General features: G+C 54.1%; 2 protein-coding genes across 6 annotated transcripts in view; one reads left to right on the top strand and one right to left on the bottom strand.

Annotated features, from left to right (window-relative positions):
- SMIM35 (small integral membrane protein 35) overlaps window positions 1-22736 on the bottom strand; it is a 118439-nt gene that overhangs the window by 51993 nt on the left and 43710 nt on the right. Inside the window, exon 1 of one of the 3 annotated variants that reach the window (XM_078058929.1) lies at window positions 14980-15100. The exons of the other annotated variants lie outside the window; for them this stretch is intronic. The gene's annotated coding sequence lies outside the window, so the exon portion shown is untranslated. Of the gene's footprint in view, window positions 1-14979; window positions 15101-22736 lie in introns of those variants that run through there. 3 annotated transcript variants of the gene reach the window in all.
- TMPRSS4 (transmembrane serine protease 4) overlaps window positions 19204-22736 on the top strand; it is a 35342-nt gene continuing 31809 nt past the window's right edge. For all 3 annotated transcript variants that reach the window (XM_078058923.1, XM_078058925.1, XM_036123084.2), the window contains exon 1: window positions 19204-19477. In XM_078058923.1, the coding sequence (XP_077915049.1) occupies window positions 19475-19477 (3 nt within the window). In that variant the 5' untranslated portion in view covers window positions 19204-19474. The remainder of the gene's footprint in view (window positions 19478-22736) is intronic.

Genomic DNA, 22736 nt, shown 5'->3' with positions numbered 1-22736 from the left:
CCAGGGGCTGCAGAGACCCCAGATTTGAGGGGGGTGTCACAGAAGTGTTCCTGGATGAGGGGAGATATGCATTGAGTTGCAAAGGATGACTAGGTAGTCAGGTGCTGTGCAGAGGAGGTGCTCGAGGAAGAAGGCGCTCTGGGCTGAAGGCAGGAGAGATGGCACGGAAGGTTCTGTGTGGTCAGAGGCTGTGAGTGTCAAGTGTGGCCACGGGCAGGTCACCAGGGGCCTTGCTGCCTATCAAGGAGACCGTGATCACACTGGCTGCTCACAAGGGCCACTGCGGCCACAGTGTGGGGACACACTGGTAAGGAGCAAGGCCAGCTAAGGAGACCCTCAGGAGCCAGAGGTGCCATCCTGAAGACGGACGTGGGGAGCCCGGAGTGGGGCAAGGGTGCTGGGGAGGCAGCCCAGTCTGGCGATCAGCCATATGCACTGAGTTAGGAAGGGGGGACCCTGCTGACTCCTGGGACGCAGACGTGGGCAACAGGGTGGATGGCAGTGCCACTGAGCTAAAGGAGGTCACAGGAGAAGGCAATTTCATTTTGCCCTGTCGGATTCCAGGTACCTTTGGACCCTCAGGAGGAGATATCTCCCAGGCAACGGAAATACAGATTTATCACTTGGAGAGTTCTCTGGACTAGACAACTTCATTTGGGAGATTGCAGCCCCCAGGTGACAGGTGCAACCTTGGATGTGGACAAAGTCCCCAGGGAGAAAATATAAGCAAGAAAAAGAGAGGGCCACAGCGGGAGCTCCGAGGAATGCCGACCACGAGATGGAGGGGACAGAGAAGATGCAACCAGGAGGCGGCGGCAATCACGGTGGCAGAAGGGCTCCAGGGGGACAGGTGAACTCTGCGGAGAAGTCCCATGAGGCCATCACACACTTGGCAGTGGGTCACACCAAGGACACCGGGCCTCGGCGGGAGCGGTCCCTGCGGAAGGAAGGGAGCTGGGCCGGACCACGTGGGTGGCAGGGAATACAGGGAGAGCGCGGACCATGGATCCATGGGGAGTGGGCACAGGTCAGCTGGGGGTCGGAGACAATGCCATTGCTGGGATCAGAGCCATGAGGCTGACGTTTTCCGGCATCCCACGTGCAGGCACGGGTAGCTGGAGGGTTGGCGTTTGGCTGGCCAGGGGCGGCAGAAGGACAAAGACGAGGGTGTTGGCGAGAGCGAGGTGTGCTGAGGGCACTGGCCTTGGGGGCTGGGTGGGAGAGGACAGAGGGCAAAGCCAAGAAGGGGCTGCCGGATGGAGAGATACCGGCCGGTCCGGGAGCTGGATCTTTAGGACACTGAGAGCAGGTGTGATGAAGGCAAGGGAGTGGGAAGGTGGGAGGACAGGAGAGCATGGCTGGAGGGAGAACAACTGGAGCCAGAGTTTTATAAGGCCAAGAGGACACCAAGCCACGGGCAACAGGGTGGGCGGCTGGGCTGGGGTCTGGGTGAAGGTTGGTCAAGAAATAGAAAGTTAAGATGTTGGTCAAGGAAGCATCTGTTCCTGTCACCCAGGGAGGGGGGCTGGACTTAGAGGAGATGCCAGACTCTTCCTTGGAAGAGTGATGGGGTCAGCAGTGAGAAACACAACAGAAGGGGTCACAGATGGTCCTGCCCAAAGGCTTGAGTCCCAGAGGTGAGAGGGTTTTCTTTCACGTGAACTTGGAGGTGGAGTGTTTAGGCAGTGACAATGGTGAGCTGGAATAATGCTGCCCCTTCCTCTTTCCTCCTACCTCCTTGCCCACGGGCCGTGGAAGACTAACTCCTGCTGCTGCGGATGGAAAGAAACCAAGGGTCCTCGGGTGTGGATTTAGGAAAGAAAAGGGGCCTTTCAGACTCATGCTGAGATCACAGAGGAGTCTTTCTCCCAGAATAGGAGCACTGGAGAGGAGGAGGATGGGGATGAGAAGCTCAGAGCAGAATGGAGAGGAGAGAGCCGGAGTCGGCCTGCATCTAGCACGTCCACACAGGTGACAGGGTCAGGAGGCCAGGGGTGAACTGCCCAGCACTCTAACTTCAGAACAGACTGAGGCCCCTGGGGAAAGGGGCCTAGGAATGCCGGCCGGACAGCACATGCTTCCCATGGGCTTCTAAACTGAATGTGGGTGGGGGCGCCTGGGTGGCTCAGTCGGTTAAGTGGCTGCCTTCGGCTCAGGTCATGATCCCAGGGTCCTGGGATCGAGCCCCGCATCGGGCTCCCTGCTCGGCGGGAAGCCTGCTTCTCCCTCTCCCACTCCCCCTACTTGTGTTCCCTCTCTCCTGTCTCTCTCTCTCTCTCTCTCTGTCAGATAAATAAATAAAATCTTTAAAAAAAAAAAAAAAATTACAATATATGTTAAGAAAGAAAAAAAGAAGAAGAAGAATGTAGCAGGAGGGGAAGAATGAAGGGGGGGAAATCGGAGGGGGAGAAGAACCATGAGAGACGATGGACTCTGAAAAACAAACTGAGGGTTCTAGAGGGGAGGGGGTTGAGAGGATGGGTTGGCCTGGTGATGGGTATTGAGGAGGGCACGTTCTGCATGGAGCACTGGGTGTTATGCACAAACAATGAATCATGGAACACTATATCTAAAACTAATGATGTAATGTATGGGGATTAACATAACAATAAAAAATTAAAAAAAAATTTAAAAAAAATTAAAAAAATTAAAAAAAAATAAAATAAACTGAATGTGGGTGAGAGAGTAGAGCACCCACCTCCCCAAGAAATCCCAGTCCTGGATCACGGGACCAGCCAGATGGCAGGCCCCCCATGCCTAGAGCCATAAAAGACCAGCAGATGAAGTGCCTGGGGCCACCCAGGCCTCTCCAGGAAAAACAGCTGTTGCCCAGCTGGCTTGTCCATCCAAGGGAGCAGACTCCCAATCACTCCCCAACAACCTCCAAGCTGCATGGAATCTTGACTCTCTCTACCCTATTCCTCCCCACCCAACCTCATGCATGCACACACATGCACATAGACACACTCTACAATCTGCTCGGCACCAACCTCTCCCCACCTCCTTCCCTCCTAGCAGTCTTGAGGGGACGCTATCACTAGAATGATTAACCGTAACAAGAGGAAAGTGTGCCGAGCACTCACCACAGCTGCACAGGGCTGAGGCCTCCTGCCTGATGAATAACGGCCCCAAGCACAGAGACCTGAAGCACCTACAACTTAAAGGCAAGGCCTACGCAAGCAGGAATCCATTGGTGTGGGAGCCATATGCATTGACACCAATGGTCCATTGGAAGGGGCCAACCTGTTGGACGGGAGTCAAATGTGAATCAGGCCCAAAGTCACTCCGATTTCCCTCCTTCCAGTCATCCCCCATAAGGTCTGCTCCACGGTACAATCTTTGTGAATTAAACATGAATGCTTTAAAAATCAATAATTCTGATTCCATCTTCAGTTGATCCAAGCCTGTGATCTGATAGCCACATGAGTAGAGTCATCACAGGTCGGGGATTCAACACCAGGGCCCTAGGACCTAGCTGGGAGCTGGTTCTCCCTAATTAGAATTTTTGTAATTGTTTTTAAAAATATGTCAGGAGCCGATGGCCTGGGGCCAGCACCCTGCTCTGCGGACTGTGATGCTGGAGGCCAGGAGAGCTGGGCCCCAGAAGCAGAGGGGCCACCATCCCTGGCTCACTTCGGCTGCTGGGTCCCTTTTAGGGCTTCCCTGCATCCCGCCAGGTGGTGCACTGTCCCCCTTTCCTGAGTCCATCCTTCCGTCCACTCAGCTCTCTCTCCTCCTAGCCCAATCTCGGGTTCAGAGTTTGCCCCAGGGCCAGGCTTGTCGGGAAGGGGCCAGAGCTGGAAAGGGACCCAGAGATGAGGCAATGCAGGTCTGGGCAGCTGTGGGCAGGGGGCTGGGCAGAAGGAGAAATAATGGACCTCAGGATGGGGTGCCCAGCAGGTGGGTGAGAGGCACGTGTCAGGGATCAGGGTGGCCTGAGTGCAGGGTCCTAGAAGCAGGGCTTAGAACAGGGACCAAACCAGAGACCCACTTGCAAGAATGTGAGAAAACTTAGAGGAACTCAGGTGTAGGCATGTCTACTAACACGAGTTGGGGAGCTGAGAGCGGGTGGGGCTGGGTCTGCCTCAGACTCAAGGGCAGAAGTTCTGAGTACATCCCTCTGGCAAGATGGCTCTGGGATCTGACCAAGAGCCCAGCCTTGGGGCCTGGGGGCAGAAATGGGGTGGGAGGCAGCCTTCTGCAGAGGGGGTGGGCTGTGGTTTCAGAGGATCTCCCCCACTTCCCTGTCCCTCAAGCCAAGCACTGTGCTTCTGAAGGTTCGCTGGTAACTCTAGGGAAGCAGCAGAGGTCAAAATAGGGCAAGTTTCAAATTGAACAGACATGTACCAGGGCCCCTGGCATAGCTGGGGTGAGGCTGCTCTCAGGCCTGGGGGAAGGGGGGGGCCCCACCGGCTCCTCCCACCAGGCCCGGCCCTTATCTGCCGAGGCGGGGTCCTCCCAGCGTGGGACCCTCAGACCTGTTTGGGTCCTGGCTCGGGCACTTACCGAGGGGTCACCTCTCTCATGTGGGGCAATGACCAGCCTTATATGACCTACCTCATGGATTGCTTTAAGGATTCCAGCAGAACACCCGTGGAAGAATTTAGCCCACTGCAAAGCACTGCACAAATGTTTGCTGCCATTGATAAAAATACAAAAAAATAAGTCATGGGAGCTCCAACACCAAGACAAGCAACATGATGGGCCTTTGGATGCACTGGGTCCCATCAGGATCCCCCAGTCTCAGCAGGCCTTCTAGATGTAGCTCTATCTCCATTCTTTTGCTGCTTTGCCCGGAAAAACAATCTGGATTCCCCTACTCACTCTGGGCCCAGATGAAACCTTGGAGTGCCGTTGGGAGCCCCCAGGTTTGGGGGCAGGGGGTGAGGTACTCAACCCTGCTAGATAAGAGGATCAGTACCCTGCCCCCCACTCCCTGTAAGGCAGGGAGCTTGGAAGAATACTTGCTGCGTGCAGCAAGCTAAGAACCTGCAGGCCCAGGAGAATTTGATTAGCATCTTATCTCCGCGCCCCAGAGCCTGGGAGCCTAGGGAGCGGAGGAGGCTGCCCCGCCCCGGCAGACATACCTGCACACCCACCTGTGTGGGACAAGGAGGAGGGGAGCAGCGGGGGCCCCCACGGGCCGCCAGGGCCACCCCCACTCCAGTGCCTCTCCCCGGGGAGCTGCCTGGAGTCTCCACCCGGAGCTTAGACAACTCATCTCACGACCGCCCTGATGAGCAGGGATGCAGAGGGAAGCCCAGGTGTGTTCCTTCAGCAACAGGAGTCCCAGCCCCTTTCCGTGCTCTGAGTGTGAACGCCCTCTCCCACCTCCCCCACAGCCCTCTTGCGATGAACCCTGGGTGCCAATGACAGCCCTGGAAAATAGGAAAATAAGCTCTGTTGGTTCTGGAAGGCATGAGTCAGGGTTCTGCTGCTGCCAATGCCATCACCCACTTCCCTTCCCCGGCCGCCGGTGGAGGCTGGACAGGGAGCAGGTGGGCTGGGAAGGATTCCCGGTGGAAACCCAGAGCGGGCTGCCTCGCTTCCCTTCCCAGCGTAGGATCCTGTGTGCCCCTGCCTCCCAGGTGGGATGAAAGCAGCCGCCACTGGCTGGCTAGAGCCCCTGTCTACACAGCCAGAGTCTACAGGGGCCCCTCTTCTTTACCTCTAGCAATCCCCTTCTCCCCTCTCTTCCTCTGGTTCCCTGCCAGCCCCAGGCCCCCTGGAATGCTGGCTCCAATCTGGCTTCAAAATCTCTTTTCAGCCAGCCTTGAGGACAGACACCGGCCCTCACATCACCTCCCCTTCTGCTTAGCTGCCCTTATTCTTTGGATCCCTAGGCAGACATTCATGCTGGTCCTTAATTTTTCCTTATTGATCCAAGATTAAGGGACAGAGTAAGCACTTGGTGCTGCAAATCCAGCCCTGTGTCCTGCCGTCACAGTGGTCCTGGCGGCAGGTTTGGGGGACTCCCGTGGGGAGGCCGCCGGGCCAGCAGAGCCTCCCAGAGAGGCCACTCCTGCTGAGCCACTGGTTCTAGCATCCTGCCCCAGCCCTGCGTGTCCAGAGATGGGGCTCTCTGTACCACCTTCTCAGTGGCAGACACACACTGCCCACATTCGGTGGGGATGACTCAGGCTGCACTGGGCCTGGGCTCGGAGCCCAGCATCACTCCCAACCCCAGCTCCTCCAAGAAGACAAGGGTGATGAGACCAGGCTTTTGGCCTCCGAGAGCTTGCTGCAAACCCCAGATCTGGGCCTGTCTTCCCATCTACGAAGCAGAGGAAAGAATGCCCACCTCCCAAGATTGTTGGCAGCATCGGATGACACATTCACGTAAAGCATTTAGCAGAGTCTGGTAAGTGCTCACTCTGGAAGTGGCATTTCTTGTTACTATTATGCCAATGTATTGATTTTTTTAATAGTAAATTATTCCAGGGACCAGCGTGATGAGTGCCCACCCCAGGTTGTCTTCTTCTAGGCATCAATGTCCCACGGAAGCCAAATCAGTGACTAGGTACCAAATGAACACACAATCAGATCAAGGGAAGTGGGAGGGTGGGAGGGACAACATCACCTGAGCTCTGAAAAGGCCCCATGAACTCCACTAGGCCTCCACTAGGGTACCCCTCCCCCTCCCTCTCCCCAGGCCCTGGCCTCTGACCTGGGCTTGTCTGGATCTATGCAGCTTGCTTCCTCTACACCCGGGATACCCCTTTGAGGACACTTTCTCTGCCTAGACGTGTTAGTGTCACTGACAAAGCCAGAGTCAGGCCCCTGTTCTCTGGGCCTCTGAGATGCCATTTCTCTTCCTATTATGAGTTAACTTCAAAAAACCAACCCTCACTACGCTGAGGATCCCCGCTTTTGCAGCCCACAGCCGGGCTGCTGGTGTGCAAGCTTGCCGCTCACTATGCACACAGCATGGCAGTTACAAGGCGCTTCCACCCCACGCACGGCCTCGGTCCCAGGGTGGGACAACCCAGTCCTCCCTCCTGAACTGTAAGGGCCTGTGTGACCACCCATCACATGGGCTTTCAATTCGCTTCCATCACAACGAAAAGCAAATCAAGAGAAGCAGCCAGAGCTACGACATCAAGACAGGCACGCCCTCAGCTCAGGGGGGCCAGGACCACAGGTCAGCCTGGCTCCTCTCCGGACCCTGCTGGAGGGCCCCCTGTCCCCAGCAGCAGCAAAGGTGACACTGGCTCTCACCTCTTCCTGCAGCCCAGCTGGGTGTCAGGAATGAAGGCAGGCAGGTGGCTGGGACTCTGCGCGCAGCCCAGCTCCGGCCCCTTCCGACTTTGCAATCGGGGAAACGGTGCAGATGGGTGGGGAAAGAAGGAAGGTGGGGCGAGTGCTTCATCCAAGCAGGTCTCACGCCCCTGACCCCCCCGCCCTCTGCCTCCTCATGCCCTCTGTGTTCCTTTCGCCGGTCTCAGTTCCACTCTTCTGTTTCTGCCAGCAGGTGATTCTCTAGATAACCTTGCTTCTCTCCTATTTTCTGTCTCTTCTCTCCTCTCAGCATCATTTTTCTGTCTTTATTTCTAAATCTACTCCATTCTCTTAAGCCCCCCCCCTTTTTTTTTTGGTCTATCTCTACCTCTCTTCTTTTCTCTTCCAAAGAAAAATAGTAAAATGGGAGAAGATTGGGGTGCCTGGGTGGCTCAGTCGTGAAGCGTCTGCCTTCGGCTCAGGTCATGATCCCAGCATCCTGGGATCGAGCCCCGCATCGGGCTCCCTCCTCCGCAGGAAGCCTGCTTCTCCCTCTCCCACTCCCCCTGCTTGTGTTCCCTCTCTCGCTGTGTGTCTTTCTCTGTCAAATAAATAAATAAAAATCTTTAAAAAAAAAAAAACACTTAATTTAAAATAAAATAAAATAAAATGGGAGAAGATAGCCACCAGCCTCCCATCAGCATCACACGCCCTGCCCCACTCCCCCTCACACACACAGAGCCCAGGATCCCACCAGAAGGGCACGCTGGTGGTTCTGGGTGCCATCTTCAGAGGCATCACCAATACAGCTGCTCGCCTTCTCCACGTCAAGCCCCAGGTGGACTCTCAGACGAGCACATCCTGAACTGGGGCAGCGTGGAAATTTCAACTCAGAAACGACCAGACCAGGACATAATGAAATGTTTCTGTGCTAGAGCATGGCCCCCCGTGGAGCCTTAGTGATCCAACACCTGTCCCTGCCTTGGCGTCTGCACGGCACCCACACCCCATCCTGCCCCACGCAGCACCTTCCCTGACCTCCGCTTGCTTATCTTAGCACCCCAAGGTAAGAGCAAGGACACACCCGGCCTCATCAGACTTTCTCAATTACTTTGGCCTGAAGTCCTGTGAGTAAGGAGTCTGATCACAACCCAAGATGGCTCAGAGGAAGAAAACAAGGGGTACCCACATTCTGGGTGGTTCCCAGAAGTGCAATATGGGGAGTAGCCTGGGCCTGATCCCTGGGAAGGCAACAAGACTGGAGAGAAGACAGCGCTGCTGCCTTATTAACTCATTTCATTTCCTTCAAGCACTCCCTTACCGGGGCCCTGCCTGAGGAAGGGGCGCCTACAGCCCAAGACCTCCAGAAGCCTCACCAAGCAGGAGAGCTCCACCCAAGGCTCTCCCTGGCATCTCTGACTCAACCTGCTCAAATTCAGACTCTTCATCTCCCTCCCCAAACCTACCCATTGCTTCTATCCGCCACCGTGGTAAATGCTACCACTATCTGCTCACTCAGAGAACCGGGACTCACCCTGGATCCTCCCCCCCCCCCCACCCTGCCTTGTTTTCCAAACTTACCAGTCGCTGGAGTCTAATTCATATGTAAAATTGCTCTCTCCTCTCCTGTCCCCCTAACCTGGGTTCAGGACCTCATCCTCGCTCACCTGGACTCCTGCAAGAGCCCTATTATTCTCTGTACCCCAGTCTCTCACTCCATGACTGCCAGGGAGGGGCTTCTGAAATTAACAAGTCACCTCCTGCTTAAAAACTTCCATTGGCTCCTGATTGCCTAGAGCTAGGATGTCCAAACCTCTTTGATCACTGTCAGTAACCAAAAAATGTTGGTACCCATCCCTAACATATGTATTTTTATGTACGTATGTGTATATTGCATTTCCATGTACCACCCTCATTATATGGTGGTACAGGGAAATACCTGGTATATGGTATATCTAAAAGACAATAAACCTTTAGAGAAATAATATTACTGACATCAGGAAATTTGAATCTATGTTGCCAAATTTACCTTGGTAACTTGGAATATTTCTGGTCAGCTTCCACTGACTACAATCAGATTGTTACCATTTTTAACTCGAGATGGAAAGATAACAAGGAGCCCTTTAAGAGTGGGGGAGCGACCACCTTGCCATGTTCTTGCTGTCCCCTTGTGCTTGCATTTCCACCTTCTCTCCAGTTCCCAAATGTCTTTCCACTTGTTGAGCCCTTATCCATTGTGTGAGGGTCAATCTAGTTAAAGCCATATAAGATCACCCATAAATCCACTGCAGGAGCAGGTGTAAATATGTTGCAATATGCTAAAACTGAATGATGACGTGAGGAGCCCCCGCCGGTTTCATGGAACCCCTCAGACCCTCTCTGTTGCAGGCAACATGCGTGACACGGGGGCTGAGTGCAGGCACCAGGGTCTACTTGTACAGTAAATTTTAGAGAAGCTCAAATTCTTATTTTAAGTTTAAAAAATACACATAGAGGTTTCAATATTTTTTCTCTTATCCCAATGGATCCTCTTGCATAATCCCAGGGCTCAAGAACCCCAGCTTGGGAACTTCTAGTGTGTACACGCGGTCTGTGTCCAAATTCCTCATTCTGTGTACAGGTCCCACAAAAGAAGATGTCTTATAAATTTCTCATATTCGAGGCCATGTATTACTTATGCTCCCAGGCCCAGCACAAGGCTGGCCGGGAGCAGGTGCTCAGTAAATATTTGCGGAATTAATAGCTGGCTCCCCAAACATACTCAGCCTCCTCTCTGTGCTGTGAGTTTTCTTTTCCCCCCCTAGGGCCCCTACTTCTCCACCTGAGCAAGTCCTGTTCATCTTCATAAGCTCAGTTCAAATGTTACCTCCTCTGGGGAGGCAGCCCTGACCTCTGGCTCTGTTTGCTCTTTCAGTACAGCACGCACCAGGAGATCAGAGTGCGATGTCTGGGCCAGGCCACCCTCACCCACCCTGCTATCCCCCACCAAAGAACTGCGGAGGCAAGAAAGACACTTCATTCATCTGCATGTCCCCAGCACCCTGTAGCTGTTCAGTAAACGTCTGATGAATCAGAGATTCACAGAGGCAGGAATGAGGACAAGGGATGGCCTGGGCCAGACACTATCAGGCTCAAGAACTTTGGTTCAGGGTAACGGGCAGGGAGAGGATGAAGGCCGTGGGAGATGGTGTGAGGGGCATCCAGGATCATGTCTGCACGTTGAAATTCTTGAAGTGCTGCTCACTGATGGCCTTTCAAGCCAGACGTGAAATCTACTCGGAGGGGGAGCAGGGCCCCAGGTGAGGGAGTGAGCTCCTAGCACACGACAGCACTGTGTTGGCATCCTGGCAACCCCAGGGAGGCCAAGTAGCCTCAAGGAGCCAAGCCGCCTCCCCCCTCAAGCATCGCTCCGTGGCCAAAAGCACTCAGTCAAGCGAGAGGCACCAGCGTTACCAATAAATGATCATCCATGGGATCTGGCAAGGCCGGACACAGACAATCTAAAAGCACACCCTCTTCCAACGGGGTCAACCCAATGAACTCATTTGTTAACGGCCTGCCACCAACGCCACCACCCACAGTCTCAGCCACCCCCAAGCCTTCCCTCAGTGGGTCCCTTTGGTTCTGTGTCTGGAGGTCTACACTCCAGCTGCCCACCTGCCTGTGTTCCAGGTCAGCCTGCCCAGTACAGGCTGTGGAGTGCTGGGCCAGTTACCTCTGTTCCCGCAGCCATCACGGAAACAGAAAGACGGAGTCTACAAGCCTATCAGGACAGAAGCAGTCCCAGTGCGCCCCGCAGGCAGCAGCGGGCCAAACAGAGTGGAAAGTCAGAACGTGCCTCTTCCTTTTCTTCCTCCTCCCCAGCCCTGTGGACCACGCACTGATGAAGGCTTCCTCCATCCTTCCCCTGAACTACTGCCTCTTCCCTGTCTCTGTCCTCTCCCCTGCACCCCTGCCAGAACCATCATCCTCTGTGGCAGGACCTGTGTTTTAAGCTACATTTACCCAAAAGCAGTGCTGAAGCCCCTTTTGTGTGGCAGGCACTGCACGGGGACCACAGGTAGAAAACCGTGGTCCCTCCCAGGAAGCCCGGCACGGGGTCCGTAAGTACTTCAGCCTGTTTTAGCTAGCAGGTCACTAAGCTAGGACTCGAATGGAACCACTGGTCTTTCCAGTTCACCATCCCATCTCCATCGACCCCCTTCCCTCCCAGCCCACCCTTGGCACAAGGACAGGTAGCAGGAAGTCCCAGCATAAAGAGACTGTCCAGGGGCAGTGACCAAAACAGTGACCAGGCAAACATCACGACTCAAACATCTCCAACCATCTGGCTCATGGCTCTGGTGGTGGAAATGCCTTGGGGGGGGGGGGGTTGGGGGAGTCACTCACAAAAACAGAAAACCTAGCACCTCCACCCCCACAAGACACAAGCCCATGGCACCAGGCTTCCACCCATCCTTCCATCCTTGGGCAGTCTTGGTCTGGCCTGAACTGGAAAGCCAAGAGCAAGATCCAGCACGACCCCATGCTTCCAGCCTAAGACCACCAGTCCCAGGCTGCAAGAAAAAAGCCTTGGGATGGCCATGTCACCTCCTACCTCCCCTCCCAGACACCATCACACCATGATGCAGAACAGGGCACCCTTGGTGGAGCTGAGGTGGTAGAAGGGACTCTGAAAAAAAGCCAGAGCCAAACAGGAATACACAAGGGAATTTGCCACAATAAATATAATCGAGGTCAAGGATCAAAACTCCCATCTACGTCGGGCACAAGCTACCAGGATTTAGCTGCTTTCTGTGTATAACCATCAAGGAGGAGGAAGGACAGGGCAACTCTAGAGGAAAGAGGAAGAACACAGAGAAGAAGATAGAACTCGGACAACTGCCACTACATTCGTGTCCTGGGGCTACAGTGACAAAGGCCCACAAACTAGGTGGCTTAGACAGCAGAGACCTATCGTCCCACAGTTCCGGAGGCTGGAGGTCTGAAATCAGGGTGCTGGCAGGGCCAGGCTCGCTCTGAAGCCTCCAGGGGAGGATCCTGCCTTCCCTCATTCAGCTTCTGGTCACCCCAGGGGTCCCTTGGCTTTGTGGCTGCCCCTCACCGCCTCTGCCCCCCGTCTTCGCACGGTCCCTCCCTCTGGGTCTTCACATCGTCCCTCCTCTGTGCGTATCCATCCCTGCCGCTTCTCACCGGTCCTGTTGGATGAAGGGCCCATCCTACTCCAACATGACCTAATCTTAACTAATTACAGCTACGCCAACCCTGTTTCCTAGTACGGTCACAGCCTGAGGATTCAGGTGAATATGAATTCTTAGAGGATGCTATTCAACCCAGTATAGACCCTACCGCCCAACAGAAAGCTGCCCTGCCCAGTTGTCAAAAGAAGGTAGAAGAAAGTACCATGTGAAGGGGTTGGGGACTGGTCACTTCGAGATGGACATCTCAGTAGCCGTGGGACCCCGGACAAGTCAGTCAGCCTCTCTGAGCCTCCATTCTTGGGTGAAGTGCCCAAGGTCATTTTGAAGGTCACAGAAGAAAAAGTGCTTTGTCCTGTAAAGCTCTGGATATAGACACGTGTGATATTTCCTCACCAATTCCTGTACATTCTCCCTCAACAACGCCAGATAAAACACTAATACTCTCGCTGCCTCCTTGCCGGACGCACGGATTCTGCTACAATGCCCTCTGCACCTGTCGGCTCCCTGGGTGAACCAGGAGCTGCACGGATCCCATCAACCAGCATTCACCAACGTACCTTTGCAGAAAGTCAAAGCTGGGTCATTTTGGGATTTACGACTCTTAGATGGCACCCTTAAGTAGCTGGGCCAAAAGGGGGAGAGGGGAGTTGTCCTGTTAAGCCTCTGACTAGCTCACCTTCTCTGCTGGTTCGGCCCCGGCTTGCACCAGGCGCTCTGCTTTTGCATCTCTCCAGGGATCAGCCTGTAATCCCATCCCTGGAGAGGGGTAAAAGTAGAGTGCCGGAAATGAGATGTGGGGGCTGGACACGTCCTGCAAGGGTCGTGAGGTGCAGAACGAGCCAAGAGAATGAGCCCAGCACATGGTGAACAAAACTCAGTGCAGCTCTAAGAACCTAGAAGGAGCACAGGTGCAGGACGGTCCAGCCCTTCCCAGAGCAGGCGGAGGGATGCCATCCGGGCCCTGGAAATGCTCGGGCAAGTCCCGATCTGCAAGCAACAGCTAGTCCCTTACCTTGACAGCACTGTGGGGGAGGGCAGAGCCTCCCCCCCACGTTCCTCCCCACGCTCCCCGCCACCCCGTGAGGCAGACTGTGCAGCTCTTTGTACCCTGCAGGTAACTGAGGCCCAGAAGGGTAAGGGTCCTGCCCTCCCCGCACACAACTGGCAAAGGGTGGTGCTGGAACCGCAATTACAAACATGCCGTGCTGACGAGGCATTAAAGAATGAACGACATGTGTGATACATGGCACACGGTAATCCAGAAACACATTCTGAAGGTAATGACTCATTTAACCTGTGACTGAAATAATCCTCATGTTCACCTTTCCGGCAGTATTTCCGTGGCACTTACCATGCACCACGTACCAGTAAGCACTCCCCAGATGTTAAGTCACTTGATTCTCACAACAGCCCTAGAAGGTGGGTCTTTTTACTGTCGCCCATTTTACAGATGAGGTAAGTGAGGCAGAGAGAGGTTAATGAATGTACCCAAGGTGAAACAGCCAGTAAGTGACAGAGCCCTTATAGTCCAGATTTAAAGCTGTGCATGGTGATTATGCCATGGACACGCTATTGATCCTGAGAATATAAATGTAACAAAGTGTTCATCTATACAATTTAATTTCTAGCCAGATTCTTAAAAAAAAAAATCATCGAAGTCCCATATGCTCATAGTCTCAGATCTACAGCACAGTTAGGATGAAAGGCAATGTCTCCCAGCCCCACTGCCCTCCCTATTTCTTTCAACCACCCGCTGCTCCAGGGTGGAGTGAAGAACATCTTCTGGAGACAGATGGAAAGAAAGGCTGGACTCAGCAATAATCTGAAATTCATTCTTTGCCTAAGTTGCGGGGAAAAGGCCGAATGACGAGGTGTTTTTCTGAGACCAATTTCAAATTACATGGGCAATGTGGAAACTGCCCCCAGGGCCCAGGCAGGCCCACACAGGGCTCTGGTGCTATGGGGGCCTGCGTGGCTTTTCGAGGTCTCTGGAGGACTCAGAGGCCCCTGTGGACCCTCTCCCTGCACAATGCACCCACACCCCATGAAGTGGAAAAGGCCCGGGAGTCTTAGGTTACACAAACCTGGGGCCCAGCACGCTCTGAGCCTCAGTTTCCCCCTCTGTAAATGGAGGTAATAGCAGCACTCACATTCTAGGGTGGCCCTGAGGTCTAACTGAGGTAATGCATTTCTTTGCAGAGATACAAAAGCCTGGCACGCAGGAACCCATTAGATGTGTCAGCAAGGTTTCACTTCTGCGGCCTATTGAAGCAAAAGTGCCCTGTCCTTCTGTCAGATATGCCTATCTGCCCCCACCCCCACACTCCCAGCCTGAGTGGAATTCGCCCCAGCGAGGGCCACAAAAGGAAGGTCAGCTCCCACCTGACAGAGATCGCCAGGATCAGGCTTTCTCAACGTCCCTAGGTCCCCCTTTGTGCGGATAGGTGATGCTTAATTCCACAGCTTCTGGGCCGAAACCATGTCCTGGGAGAGGGGTTGGTTAGCAGTGAAAATCCTCTCCAGAAAGTTAGCAAATCAACAGAGAGCTACGCTTGCATACCTCACAGTGAGCCAAGGCGCCCCTTCTGTCCCCACAGATGCGCACTGCATTCCCTACACGCTGCATTTCAGAGCCGTTGGCTTGGATGGTACATGCTGTTGCCGGCACATGCCCACCGTCTGGGTCCTTCTCCTTGGAACTTCCCGGGAGGGGCCCCAACGGAAGGGTCTATCACTGAAACTGAGCTCAAATTACTTGGGCTCAGGGGAAAGAAGCATAGACTCTGCTGGCTGGAAGGAACCCTAAAGGTTCATCTATGGCAAGCTCCAGTCTCTAAATTCAGCTCACTCCAGAAATAACAGCCTTCACCCACTCCTGAGTGTGGGAAGAGATCTAGAACCGCATTTCTGAAACCCTGAGGTACATACGAACCACCCAGGGATCTTGTAATACAGATTCTGATTCGGTAGGTCTGTTGGGGCAAAGGTGGTACTGAGATTTTGCATTTCTGACAAGCTCAAGGTGATACATGAATGCTGGGAGCTCCAAAGACACACCTGGAGCAGGAATGATCTAGAAGGCTTGCTGCCCTCAGAAGCTCCTGCTTTCACAGGAGAAATGCAGTATGTGGACAGACTGGGCTCTCTAAGATACAAGCTATTTATTTTTTCCAACCACAGTTCTAACCGCAATGCCTTTATTTTTTTCTAAGATTTTATTTATTTATTTATTTGAGAGCGAGAGAGAGAGAGAGAGAGTGAACGGGGAGGGCGGGGAGAACTGAGGGAGAGGGAGAAGCAAACTCCCCATGGAGCAGGGAACCCTAGGCAGGGCTCGATCCCAGGACCCTAAGATCATGACCTGAGCCAAAGGCAGGTGCTTAACCAACTGAGCCACCCAGGCGTCCCACCACCGTGCCTTTACCACCACAGAAAATTAATTGTTGGGTGGAGGAGCAGATGGGTGCTGATACGAAGACAAGTGTACAATCAAAACAACTGGCAGTTAATACACTGTCCTAAAAATGACCTAAGTAAAAATGTCCTAGGGGGAAAATGAAGGCAGAGGGAAGAAGAGGAAAGAAGGAAATTAAGGGGAGGGCAATAAATGATGAAAAATGATCTCTGAACCCCCCAAGAGTCTTCTCTCTACCTCCACTAGGACACCTGTGGAACTCGATATGCTTGTGTGCTCGGCCCGTGTCTCTCATCTCTGAATCCCTGGCACCCAGCATAAGAGCCGGCTCTCGCAGGAGCTCCACAAATACATATTTTGTGAAACAAATAAGGATAACTGCTCCATTCACGAAGCTTGTGTGTTTTTTGTGTGGTTTTTTTTTTTTAGGTGCCAGATGGAGATTATCTCATTTAAACCTCAGAACAACTTTGTGAGGTCAGTACTATCATCATCTGCACTTCACAGAGGAGGAACACAAAGCTCAGGAGGATTGACTAAAATGGCCAGTCACCCAGTCAGTGGTTGGGATGAGGACGCAGGACGCCAGGCTCCCGGAGCCTGTGCTCTTGACCGAGGGAGAGCCAGGTTTTGTGAGGCCTGATGCTTTTTGAGAAAAAGCGTACCAAAAAACTGCTGCACAATTTCCGGTAACATATGTCCATGTGGACAAATCGCTGGGACCCTTCCTGGCCTTGGACAGGCTATGCAAGGGAGACGGCAGCCGGGGTAGTGGGGGGACGTCTACAGCTCAGGCTGCATTAGCTTCATGGCAAAACTGCCTCTGACCTTGACCCGTATGCTGGAAATGAAAGGGAAAGGAAGAGAAAGAGGAAGAGATCAGAGGAAAGCAAAAGGAAGGGGGGAGGGGAACCAGGATGGGACTCTAAAGAGATGGGTGGAAGAGAGCGAGAGTGGTCCAATAGCCAAACTGTGGAAAGAGCCAAGATGTCCATCAACAGATGAATGGATAAAGAAGATGTGGTATATATATACAATGGAATATTATGCAGCCATCAAAAGGAATAAGATCTTGCCATTTGCAACGACGTGGATGGAACTGGAGGGTATTATGCTGAGCGAAATAAGTCAAACAGAGAAAGACATGTATCATATGACCTCACTGATATGAGGAATTCTTAATCTCAGGAAACAAACTGAGGGTTGCTGGAGTGGGGGGTGGGGTGGGAGGGATGGGGTGACTGGGTGATGGACACTGGGGAGGGTATGTGTTCTGGTAAGCGCTGTGAATTGTGCAAGACTGTTGAATCTCAGATCTGTACCTCTGAAACAAACAATGCAATATATGTTAAGAAAGAAAAAAAGAAGAAGAAGAATGTAGCAGGAGGGGAAGAATGAAGGGGGGGAAATCGGAGGGGGAGAAGAACCATGAGAGACAATGGACTCTGAAAAACAAACTGAGGGTTCTAGAGGGGAGGGGGTTGGGAGGATGGGTTAGCCTGGTGATGGGTATTGAGGAGGGCACGTCCTGCATGGAGCACTGGGTGTTATGCACAAACAATGAATCATGGAACACTATATCTAAAACTAATGATGTAATGTATGGGGATTAACATAACAATAAAAAAATTAAAAAAATAAAAAAAAAAGAATGAGGATAAAAAAAAAAAGAGAGAGCGAGAGTGGTCAGAGCGGGGACAGGAGGAGGTGGAGTGGGGAGCTAAGGCTGCCCCTGGATGAATGGGGGGCCCAGCAGTAGTTTGCACCTGGCCCCTGGGAGGTGTGGGTCCTCCGTGCCCCCACCTGGAGATTCTGCAGCCTCGGCCACAGGCCCCGCAGCAAGCCCTGCCTCTCCCCGGGCTCCCAGACCCACCTAGGAGCGGGGTCCGGGGCGGAGCCAGAAGGGTCGAGGAATCACCCCTCCAACACGGCACTCCCAGCAGCACTCTTGTGGACACAGCTACCTCTCTTTCCTGGTTCATCACCTGAGCGCCCAGCGAGGAAATTCAAACCTGGGGCACAGAGAGGAACCAAGGCTAGGGACAGGCCGGTGCAGGGCGGCCCCACTGGCCTCTCGCTGTCTGACTGGGAGATCCCTCCTTAAAAGGGAGGCACCTGCCCAGGTCTTTGCAGCCTATCCCCCAAACTCACCTGCTCTGTCCCAGACTTCCAGTTCTAAAGCCCACTGCCATGTTGGCTCAAGAGAGCCTCCAGACCCGCCTCGGGTCTCTGCCGCTCAGAGACAAGTCCAAGGCCACACCATACAGAGTAGCTGAGATGGGGCCAGCCATCAGTTAAATCTATACCCCTTCTGCTCAGACGCCACTACAGTCTTCTACGGGCCATGTTCCCCCACGCCACAGACCTGGGGCTTCACTCAGCCCGTGCACATGGAGAACCAGATTCAAGTCCCAACTCTGCCAAAAACTCGGTATTAAAGATTTAGGGGCCAGTCACTTCAGGTCCACGAGCTCTGATTTCCTCGACTGTCCAATGGGAACAAAGTGTTTCCTCACACGGTTGCGCGGGAATTAAAGAGATGGCGGGCACGAAGGGGCCAAGGCACGCGTCTACCCCAGGCTGGTCTCCAGGAGGGTTTCAAAGCCAAGGAACTGAAGATCTGGATTTGTCCAGAATCTGACACGAATGTACTGCGTGATCTTGGATACGTGGCTTTGCCTCTCTGGAATTTCGTTTCCTCGCCCACAACATGAAGGAATGGGAGAAGACAGCTACACGGGTTCCTTCCAGCTCTCTGGTTCTGTGGTTCAAGATGTCACCTTGTCATCATGGAACACTATATCTAAAACTAATGAGGTAATGTATGGGGATTAACATAACAACAAAAAAATTAAAAAAAAAAAAAAAGATGTCACCTTGTCCATCCCCTGACCAGGGGGCAACTCAGGCCAAGATATTCAAATCTGTAGGCACCAAGAAGGACAGGCAAGAAACACTCGGAAGGGATGCTGGCAGGTGCACTGTGCATGAGCCCCTCACAGGCCAGCTCTACACCTGAGGGCCAGGGAAGGGCGCGTAGCTCATCTTCTCAACGGCAGAAACCGCTCCGTGAGCTTTCCAATCCTGTTGCTCCCCACATAGCAACAAACAGGTTCTACGGAGCACCTTCCCACAACCCCAATCAGAAGCACCCACACACTGCGAAGTCCCGCAGCGAGGAGAGAAAGAGAGAGCCTCCTGACATCTCTGGCTGGGTGGAAGTCATTCAGGTGGGAAGGCTGCTTTTGCAACACCTTTAGGCGTGTCCCCTGTTCTGAGGCCAAAGGGCCATGAATGACTCCAGGTTGTGCCAGCCCCTAGGACAGGTGTCAGATTACAAGACACATAATCATTCCAGTTTGGCAACTTCATCCATGATGTTGTTTTAATCAACCGGCCCCACAGTCCCCAAATCACTCCTGGAATACAGCGGTGGAGGCGACCAGGGCGCTAAGGGGAGAGGGATGCCGGACATGCGGGACCAAGGCCTGCCCTGCACTTAGGTCTCTGCCGGCCCGTGTTGCCCAGGGGCCTCTGACCTGCTGGCCAGCCACGGCCCGATCCAAGGAGGCCCACCTTCTGACGGGCCGCCAACCTCAGCTCCAGCCCGTAGAGAAATCTGGAAGATCGCAGAGCCAGCATGGTGAGTGTGGGGGCCTTCTGGCTCTGAATTCTGGGGGAGGGCAGGTCTCCCCATAAAGGGCCCTGCCAGTAGCCTGAGAATTTTGTAACACCTTCCCAGTTAAAAAAGAGGTCACACCGCATCACCCCCACATTCCGGCTCTTACAAGTCTCAGTACTCCCCTGCCCTCCTCTACCCCCCTTGGCCAACAGCCCCTGCACCAGTGCCAAGGAAGCTGGGACACAGAGGCCAGGCCTCCCCTCTCTGACTATCCCCCTCCTAAATCCTGCCTGTTCTTTCGTCCAGTCTCCTGGTCTGCTGGCTGGAGACTGGCACTGTTTTGCCAAGGGCGAGGGGCTGTTACGACGGCCCTCTGCCACCTCCCTGGGAAACTGACTCCTTTTCTTCTTAAAGCAAACAATGGACAGCTGCCTCAAAACAATCCAAGGTGTCTGTGGAGACCGGCTGGTCTCTTTCTGGGCCCTGCCCTCTCTCCTCCTCCTCTGAACACCTAGAGCTTCTTCGCTGTCTTGGGACAAAGAGACTCAATCACATCTTTCGAGGACAACTGAGGCCAGGGCGGGGAGGAAGTAAAAGCTGGGTCTGAGGTGGAACTCGGGGAATCCTCCTTCTCTGATTCCTGGTGAAGGTGCTGCAGCTGCTGGAAACCAAGCACAACAATGAAGGGGAGGGAAGGGGAAGGAAGGGGAAGCTTCCATCCAAGGGGAACAGAGGTGACGGGCTGAGGCCCCACATGTGGCGGTCTCCTGACTCCCAGCCTGAGCTCTTCCCATGACGCTCCTCTGAAAAGTCTGGCAAAACTCTAGCCCCAGTGCTGGCGCAGCTGCGGGTCAGGAAAGGGAAGGGCTTGCCTGCTCTACTCTGTAATTCAGCCAGGACCGAAGCGCCAGCTTCCCCCAGCCCCATCCAAGGAAGCACCTAGAAGCCGAGCCTGTGTGCAGAGAAGCTCCATCCTGCTGGGCTCTCGAGAGAGAAGAGAAAGCAGTGCCTGCCTGCCCCACTGTGAGCTGCTTGTTGGTGGCACTGAGGAGGCCTGGGTGTCTCCTGAGGGGGTGACGTAGGACGAGGTAGTTTCTAAGGCAGTTAACTGGAGCACAAACTACAGAATCAGAAGGTCAAATGGCCGGCTCCCTCAGGAGCATATTATTCTCGAGACTTTGCACCCCTGTGCACGCACACGGTTGGCAGAAAGAATGGGCTAAGAACGTGAATAGCTGTGTGAACCGTGAAGCCCCATACAGAATTAAGGACGTGGGACTCAAGAGGAATCCAGTCCAGGAAATGACATGTGGATGGCAAGGCCAACACGGAGCTTCACCATCCAGGGAAGGAGGCAGGGCAGGTGGGCACACTGTGCTGGGGGGCCGGGGCTGAGGCCCCAAAGGCAAGGCAGCAGCGTGGCCAGGATCCCGGGTAGGACCAGGGAGCTTCTGGCCCCTGAGCTAGCCATTAAACCACCTGTGCCTAATAACCCAGTCATTCCCTCTAATGAGGCTGGGACAACCACAGCTCCCAGCCCTGGGGAGCAGTGAAACAACCCATGCCCAGGCCCAGCCCTCCCTTCCCCTGCTCCTCCCTGCCTCCTCTCACCCCTGCCGGCCCCCGCCCTGGACAGACTCCGGTTCTGCGTGGTTGCTACCTCATAGCAGTGCTTCTCCCTTGAGAACTGGGCAGGACTGGGTGGGCCCGGCGAGAGCAGGAGCTGAGGAAGGCCCTGGGCAGAGGTCTGAGCCTGAGCTCTGTCCCCAAGGGCAATGTGTCCCTTGTTATCTCGGCTGCAGCTGAGCCCTGGAGGGAAGCCTGGTCTTGACTCCTTACTGCGCACGAGGCCCCAGACATACCAGGAGCCACCAGAGCAGCGTGTTAAACACCTGAGGTCGGTCCTGGCCCAGCTGCTCCAGAGGAAGCAGGCCCTCCTTACCCTCCCCGCCTCTCCTTGCCAACTGGTTCAGCCCACAGGGTTTGCTAGGCTTGGCTGGGGCTCAGGAACGTGGCAGGTCAGCAGGCCCGCCTGGGTCTGGGAGCACAGACAGGCCCACCTCAGACAGGCTGAGTCGGCAGCCCACTGGGCTCTGGAAAGACCCAGAGGGCAAGATGGGCAAGGAAGGGCTAGGCCCCTGCCTGCTCCCACAGTCCCCTCACTACCTGGGTGAGGGGCTTGACGCTGTGACCCGCAAAGGAGCTCCGTCCACCTAACCACTGAATCAGCCCCTGTAACTGGCCAGCCTCCAGATGGCAGGAAGGGGGGCTAAAGGGTGCAATGCCTACATCTGCCTTGCAGCTTCCCAAAATCCAGAGGAAGGACAGCTCCTTAAGCAAAGGATAGTGAGAGAATGTGGCAAGTCCAATACCAGGGTGACTGCAAGGTACCCCTAGAGCAGAGAAGGCAGGGAATTCTCTCGAGAGCGGTCAGGAAGCTGTCTCAGAAGAGTATTTGCACTGGACCTTGAAGGATGAGCAGGCTCTCTCTGGACAGAGACGGCGGGAAGGGTATTCCAGGCAGAGGGACCGGCACGTGAACAGTAAGAGTGACCTTTTGGGGGGGGGTGGGGAGGCGCTGTGGCTGGAGTGACAGGCACAGGTGGCAAAGAGGAACACAGCTCAGGGCTGGATCCCCCAGGGCAGTCATCCAGCCCCCGACATGGAGCTTGGGTTCAGGGTCCCCGCTGAGCCACGGAGCTCAGTGGGGCTGGAAGAGGGAAGATGCGGAAAGAGACGAAAAACAGGACTCTGAACAAACTTTCTAACCTGGGGAGGCAGGAGACAGACGCTCTCAGGCCTGAGAATCTGCATTTCAGAGTTCCCAGGAGCTTCCGCAGCTTCCCTCTTGCTCGGATGAAAACATCTACTCAGTGGGCGCCTGGGTGGCTCAGTTGGTTAAGCGACTGCCTTCGGCTCAGGTCATGATCCTGGAGTCCCTGGATCGAGTCCCACTTCGGGCTCCCTGCTCGGCAGGGAGTCTGCTTCTCCCTCTGACCCTAACCCTTCTCATGTGCTCTCTCTCATTCTCTCTCTCAAATAAATAAATAAAATCTTTAAAAAAAAAAAAAGAAAGAAAGAAAGAAAACATCTACGCAGTAAAGCCCCTCAAATTCCCATGCAGTGATTCCCCAGGACAGTGAACCCCCCATAACCTAAAATGCGTTCATCTGTTCAAACCTGTTGCCGCCAGATGGCGAGCTCCTTGAGGGCCGGGTCTCTTCCACCTGTTGGCCCCAAACCTAACACAGGGCCTGGCATACAGCAAGCAGAGGATAAA

The sequence above is a fragment of the Halichoerus grypus genome, chromosome 11 (assembly GCF_964656455.1).
Source record: "Halichoerus grypus chromosome 11, mHalGry1.hap1.1, whole genome shotgun sequence".
NCBI lineage: Eukaryota > Metazoa > Chordata > Mammalia > Carnivora > Phocidae > Halichoerus > Halichoerus grypus.
This window is presented reverse-complemented; position numbering and strand designations above follow the sequence as displayed.